We start from the raw sequence: 7,994 nt of genomic DNA, 5'->3' as shown, positions 1-7,994 counted from the left end.
ATTTTAGTATATATAAGCAACAAAGAAGTAATTACCCATATAGAATTTTTATTAAAGCCACTAAGCTTGAATTATAGCCAGCCTATAAAAATAAATTCAAGCTTTTTTATCAAGAACTAAAGCTTTCAATATTGTTTTATTATACTTTTCTAATTAATTCACAGTTTAATAAGTAGTCTTGGGGAAGCATTGGGCACATATATTTTTATTTTTGGTTTTTAGATATGGCTGTTCATTGAAGAAATCCCTAAAGGCATGTAAGATTTGAAAGAGGGGGTACAATTAGTAGGTCTTTAGTGATGGTAGAAGTTATAAGAAATCATTTCAAACACACACATACCCCCCCACACACACTTTAGCACCTTTATTTGTGTACAACTGATATTCCATAAGCTTCATATAAAGTATACAATAAGTTTTAGCATATGTACACACCTGTGAAACATCACCACAAACAGCAGTGATCATATCCATTTCTCTCAACAGTTTGTTCAAATTTCTTGTTAATCTAGTCAAAAAAGAATGTGTATTATATGACTTTATTTATATAACACTCTAGAAAATACAAGCACATCTATTTTAATATAAAGCAGATAATTGTTTATTTGCCTCTTTATTTACCAAAGGTTATTATTATTTTTTTTAATGTGTTTGTTATCATCCAGAAACTGTTCTAAGGACTAAGCTGACAATAGTGAAAAATACACAAGAATTTTCTAATTTTAAAGAGATTATAGTCTGATTGAACTAAACCAGATTATATATGAATTAACGTACAAATCAGCACCCACAAATACAAAAGGAACGAGAAAATTTCAAATATAAGAAGAAACAATGTCTAAAAGAAGAAAGGCAAATCTAGAAATAGTGATAAGGATAGCAGGCGAAAATTATGGAACAAAGGTTTAAAACAGCAGTAGTTCACAAAACAACACTGACCCAGTTTTTAGCCTCAGGTTTCTAAGTTTATATAATTTATTTTTAAAGAAAAAAAAATTGTCTTTAGTATTTCCCAAAATTTGCTGATACAGTGATTCAGCTGGAGTCTTTATTAAAAATACAGAATCCTTGGACCCAAGCTGACCTCCCGAGTCAGAATTTTCTGGAGAGGCCTAATGATCTGTATTTTTAGGAAAAACTGGCCCAGATCCACCTGGATAACAAGAAGCAACTAAATATGATAAATTGTGCATGGCAGAGGTAAGTGATGGCTTCCAGTTGGCAGAAATTGACAGTTCACTTAGCAAGATTTTAACCCATGAAATCAAATAAAAGATTTATGTATTTTTAAAATTTGTATGTAAATAAACTAATACATTATTTATGTAGAGGGACTTCTGCACAAAAGTAAAAGTGATATTTGAAGATTTAACACATTCATGGACTATCACAGACTGAAAGAATTTCAATATTGTCTTATTTTTCTCAAAGCTTATAAACAAAATATAGAGAAGTAAAATGAATGGAGATATGTTATTTGTTTTTTTAAATACAAGTAACCAGTATTTGATTCTATCTATAATTTATTTTTGTCTAAACAAATAGCACTGAGTACAGAGACTGGTGAATGATATTTTCTTATTCCATTTAACATGATAAAGTGTTACATTTTCATCACGTTCACTCTTCTTTAAAGAATGAGGCAGACATTATTTTACACGAAGTGAACTATTGATCACTTAATTAACACTAAAAAGTTCAACACTTTTAGCTCATTAAAAAATCTATGATATGCAAGGAAGTTTACCTATAATTTTTTATTAGAGTTGAGAAATCCACTGGATATAAAATATAAGAAAATTTTATCTGAAGAGATACTTTGTCATTTTGATCTCACCCAGTATTTAGAACAGTGCCAAGTTGAGAGAAGAAGCTCTGCATAATTCTGATTGATGTAGGTTGAAAGGGTTAAGGAGTTATAGAGAATCCATTATTGAAGTCTTCTTAAACAATTGTCTAATATTTTACCACTGATATTAAACAGTATTTATTTGGAATCCACCCTATATCTGATATTGTACATACAGAATCAGATTTTAACCTTACAAAAAGATAATGTTTGCATTTTTGTTCCTGTTTTAAAGATAAAAAGTACATTCATAGAGGTTAAGTAGCTTAAACAGTCACACAACTAGAAAATGGCTGGCTGCCAAAGATTTGAAGCCAATTCTGTTTGACTCCAGAGCTGTCCATACTGTGGAACTCCTTCCCATATAGGAACACTGTGCCTTAACCTAGGTTTTTATATTTGAAAAGTTAGAATGACATACTGTGTTTTACATAATGGCTAACGTAGTTTTATGTAACATTGCTTGTGCCATTGAGATAGTAGAGGTTTCTACATTATTATATTATTATCAATAAACCAAAGAGATATAGATTGGCAATTTTTTAATCACTAGACATATATACTGGAGTTGATCAATCAAGCAAATGGATGGTGGATGGTGGGAACCACTATCGGAGAGGGAGATTACAGATAAGTAGAACAAAGATGCTAAAATGGTCATGTGATAACTGATTAAAATTGGTGACATTAGTATGTACTCATGTTTACCTTCTTACACATATATCTGCATATAGTTATAGTTATATATAGAAATATTTATAGATACACAGAAGTTAATATAAACACATTTGTTTCCTAGCCCTGTCAGCTGAGATGATCTAGAAACAATGACATCTCAGTAGCAAGGAGAACACCCGTTATCCAGATCTTGGTTTCTAACAGCATTCTCCGATGAAAGAAACCAGTGCTTCTAAAAAAAAAATGACTGCATTTATAGTAAATAAGAAAGATGAGCCTAGAGCATTTGGTTGCATAGTGGCAAGAAGTAAGAAAATGATGTAGAAAACCCACACAAACTCACAATGATGGGGCTATGTCAAAGAGACATAGGAACTATCTGAAAGAGTAATCAATGGCCAAGCTTTAATAATTTGAGTAACAAAATAAATTATTGCTCTAGAAATCAATGTAAAAAATATCCACATATCTATATTAATATAAATAAATTATTTAATTAATTAATAATGAAAAATGGACAAATTTCTTGTGCAGAAAAATTCTAAATAATTTATGCAGATACTCAAGCCTTAAAGCAATAGAGAATAACTTCTTGTTCCTTAAGTGTGGGCTACACATAGTGTTTCATTCTGAGTACAGTATAGAAAATGAGAAAAAATAACTTTACAGTGGAGAAAACTAAACCCAACCTGAGTCACATGATCAAGGTTAACATCATGGTGATGTTATGTTGACAGTATGTACCTTCGATACGATATAATGAAAATGACACTTTACCTCTGCAGTCTTCTTCCCCAAAACTCATAACCCCAGTCTAATCTTGAGAAAAACATCAAATTAATCCCAGTGGAGAGATAGTCTACAAAATGCCCAACCAGTATGCCTCAAAATTGTCAAAGTCATCAAATCAAGCAAAGTTTGAGAAACTGTTACAGCTAAGAAGAGCCTAAGGAGACATGATGTCTAAATATAATATGGTACACTGGACGGGATCCTGGGGCATAAAAAGGGTAATAAGTAAAAGCTAAAGACATCTAAATAAAGTATGGACTTTAGTTGTTAATAATGTATCAATATTGGCTCATTAATTATGACAGATGTACTGCCCTATTATAAGAGGTTTCTAAATGGGGACACTAGGTGTGGGGCGTATGAGAGCTTTCTATACTGTCTTCAAAATCTTTCTGTAAATATGGAACTATTCTAATTTTAAAAGTTTTTTTAAACAATTTAAACTGACAAAAATTAGTCCACAGTGAGAACTGTTACCAGCCTAAAGGATTGGTATTTTACTTCTTATGCTGGTACTCAAAGGTCAACTCCAATATAAAATTTAGAATGTCACCACATACCGAAAAAGTGAAACTAAGAATTTATGTAAATGATTTTGTTTTACTTATGCCTTGATTTCTTTAGTATTTTTTTGTTCTTCTTACATAGGACAGCAATAGTTCTATTGTTTAACGTTATCCAACAAAACTTTACAAGAGAAATACTCTAATAAATCATTCTCATTTTGTTCAGGCTTACTTGATAAAAGATTGAATGAGTAAAGAATAAGTAAAAGGTATCAGTGAGGGAGACAAATAAAATAAATTAACATGCCCTAATGCTGACAAATCTGGCTAGTTATTTTAATGCGCATAATACTTGTAAAATACTTTACAGTGACACAGGAGTGTTGCCATTCACAATTTGTGCATCATCATCACATCCCCAGAAGCTGTCAATGTCCCCACTTTAATCACTTTTGCCCAATGATGCAGAGATGGTCTTATCAGAGAGGACCTTATTTCTAAACTATTCTAAGCTGAGAAGTGGTCTTCGCTGCCCATTTTGAACTATTTTTAAACAGCACTTTGTATTTAGCCTCTGAGAAAACCAGTTTTGGGAAAACAATGGCATTATGAAATCAAGCATTCTTTGAACACTGCATAATGTTTGTTTAACTTTGATGGATGTAAGTAAATAACAAAGTATTTGACCTCAGGCTGGTTAGGTGTGTGTTGATTTTTATTGGATAGTTTCACTCTGAAATGGTTGGTGATGTTAAAGAATAAAGTTTTAAAATAAAACACAAATCCCCAAATAAAATCATAGTATATGCACCTAGGGTGAAACAAACTCATTTCTGAATTTATATGATGAAGTATATATTTCCCATTCATTCATTCATTCATTCCTGGATGCATTCATTCAACAAATATTTATTAAATTTATACAAGATAATTTCTGATGCCTAAATATAGCAACAAATGAAACCAAATCAATGCCTGCCTTCATAGAGCGTAAATGTTAAATGCAATTTATTAGTAGAAAGGTGGCAACACCATCAATTATTAGGTGAAAACCAAAAGTTATCTATAAGAAATACATCAGTCAAAAAGAGAACATTTGCAAAGTAATAAAGAACTTTGAAGACTGTCTTTTTCTGTGTCTTAACTAACACATAATGGAATAAATATATAGTGGTAATTAGAAAGTCAGTGTAATTCATGATTCAAGATAATTCATAAAGCTATTCACTACAAACATAGTATAATTTTTAAAAAATCCACTGTCTTTCCTGAAGCCTCTGTTACTGTTTCTATTTCATTAAATATGCTACTTTGCTACAAACACTCTGATGAACTAGGGCGCCCAGAACTTTTCTTGTTTCCATGTCTTCTGGATGATTTGTCCACAGTGCAGAATATGCCATTATTTTGCCTCACTGGACAATCAATGAGGACTTTGAACCTATGCCAAAATGTAACTGTGAGAACTATCAGTCCATTTGCATTTCCATGGAAGTAAAGACTGCAATTTCAAAACTACTTCTAGACAAGTTTGGCTTTATATGCACACTATGTGTTCTGTAATATTCCAGAAAAATTTATAGAATTGGACATATTTAAGAAAATAAACTAAGGCCGAAAATATGCATCCTCTGGACCTGAATATCACAAAGCTCTGTGATTAAAAGAAAAAAGTTACATATTAAAATACCAAAGTGATTATCATCCTATTATGAGTATAAAAACACAAGACAATTAACTAATTTTGTTCTCTTACAGATTATATCAGTTTCTATTTATTTTAATTTTATTAAAAGATATACTTCACCTTTGGGTTTCATAGTTGCATTTGTTGGCATAAAAATAATTTTAAAAAATAAGTTTTTTGTATATTAGTTTGATTTTTCTTTTACCACCACTCATTCTGTATATACTAATTATATTCTCCTCTGTCCCAAGCACTGTTTTAAATCTAGGAATTTAGCAGTGAATAAAATAAATAATATTCCTGACCTCATAAAATTATATTCTACTTGAGAGTACTGAAAAAGCAAATCTATAATTAAGGTATGCATATCAGACGATGAAAGTGCAAGAGCTAAGGAGAATACTGAAACATGGAGTAGAGGGGATCATTGGTGAGTGGGATAATGTGAGAGTTAGTTACTTCCATCATAGAGTAGACAGGAAAGGTCTCAGTGAGAAACCCAGAGGGGAGAGTGAGATAGCATGCCAAGTGCAATGGTCCTCAGGTAGGAGTGTGTCTGACATATCTAAGAACAGAAAGCCTGGGCAGAGCTGCTGAGGAACAGTAGTAGGAGGTGAGATAAGAGAAGGCGCAGGGAGCAGGAAGGTCTTGATTCTTGTTTGTAATTCTGGTTTCGTGCTTTACTCTTGAGTGAATTAATTATATTTATTTAGAGAGTGCATATATATATGTGTGTTTTATAAATATATAATTTTTATATAAATGTAAATTTTGTGTATACATATATAAAACAATTTCACCAGTTGTCTGATAGTGTTTATAATGTTCTAATATAGATGAGGCTAACACTGCTGATTACTCACCACAGCTGACGTCTTTTCCATTTTATACGTACATTATACATAGAATATACATGTTACATCTAATATATACTATAAATTATTTATCTCTTTACACACACACAAACACACACATGTACATTAGAAAAATATTAGTCGATACATCTTTACAGTATCAAACCCAGAGTCCACAAAAGTCTCAGCAAATTGAGAAAAATAGATGTTGATTCAAATATCCATATGTTCGAGAATTCAAAATATGCAGACATCCATGCCACCTTGAACAAGCCCGATCCCATCTGATCTTGGAAACTAAATAGGGTCGGGCCTGATTAGTACTTGGATGGGAGACCACCTTGGAAGACCAGGTACTGTAGGCATAAAAAATAAAAAATAAGGGATTGTAAGCTGATAAGGTCCTTGCAATCTGTGAAGTCAACCAGGGGTTGCCTCGCCTAAAAATAATATGCAGACATATCTAAAATAGTTATTGATATATATATATATATATATTTATTTATTTTAATCAGAAAAGTAGTCATTTCACAGACAATGGCAAATAACAATGAACATTACGGGTGATTGTAACTTCTAATGAAATATTTGGGGGAAAAGAAAATGGAAGAAATTGTTTCTTTTATTTGCTATTGTTTTCAAGATACACCACATATTTAATAACATTTTTGCAGAATATCCCACACTATATTTAGTATATGAATTTAATGATTATAAGACCTGTAAAAAGAAAAGAAAAGAAAAAAGAAAGAAAACCCTGCAAGATTTCAAAAATAATAAAATAATAAAAATGAAACAATGTTGTAAAAATGTAATATAGATAATCACTTATGTGTTAACATAATGGGGTATATTGTACGAAGTCCATAAATTTTAGAAACATATAAGATATATAAGGTCATGAGGAATGTCTTTATTTTTGAAAAAGGTAAAAGAGTTAATTTGTTTCTAAACTTTACAAAAAAAAGTACTTAAGATTCAATATGACTACAGTTTTATTGTAAAGAATTATCAAGATAATTAGTTGATTTATATTTGTAAAACTTCACAATCTGTAAAAACTTGTATTACATAGAGAAAGTAAAATTGTTTCCAGATTTAACGAAAATTTAATTGTTTGGGATTTTTATTATACAATATTCAAAGAATGCCAATGAACATTATACATGGTTGTAATTTCAGAGCTCTGTTAATCATGCTACTCTTTATTTATATTATTTTGCAGCCCCCTCTCCAGTCACCAATGTGAAAAAGGGGAAGATTGCAAAAAACAGCATCTCTTTGTCTTGGCAAGAACCGGATCGCCCCAATGGAATCATCCTGGAATATGAAATAAAATATTTTGAAAAGGTGAGACTAACAGAATAAAGAATGTCTTTATTCCTTTTTTTTTTTCATTTTAGCAACTGCAATTATCCAATTTGAAGAAAAGCATGTTGCAATTTTACGCGTAAATCAATGAGAATTGATTCTGCAGTCATGACTATGGAGGCTAAAAGTGTACAGAGAGCACTGTATTTGTGCTATTTGTTGCCAAATAGTTTACACTGCCGGAATACTGCCACATAGTCTAACAATCAGCTTAACTAGATCTCACAGCATTAAAAGATGAAGTCATAGGACATTTC

General features: G+C 31.2%; 1 protein-coding gene and 1 pseudogene across 4 annotated transcripts in view; both read left to right on the top strand.

Annotated features, from left to right (window-relative positions):
* EPHA5 (EPH receptor A5) overlaps positions 1–7,994 on the top strand; it is a 334,884-nt gene that overhangs the window by 218,810 nt on the left and 108,080 nt on the right. For all 4 annotated transcript variants that reach the window (XM_011360645.1, XM_011360643.1, XM_011360644.1 and 1 more), the window contains exon 6: positions 7,592–7,716. In XM_011360645.1, the coding sequence (XP_011358947.1) occupies positions 7,592–7,716 (125 nt within the window). The remainder of the gene's footprint in view (positions 1–7,591; positions 7,717–7,994) is intronic.
* LOC111740079 lies at positions 6,613–6,731 on the top strand (annotated as a pseudogene).

The sequence above is a fragment of the Pteropus vampyrus genome, unplaced genomic scaffold (assembly GCF_000151845.1).
Source record: "Pteropus vampyrus isolate Shadow unplaced genomic scaffold, Pvam_2.0 Scaffold57, whole genome shotgun sequence".
NCBI lineage: Eukaryota > Metazoa > Chordata > Mammalia > Chiroptera > Pteropodidae > Pteropus > Pteropus vampyrus.
Note: the sequence above shows the minus strand (reverse complement) of the source record. Positions and strands in the feature narration are given on the sequence as shown.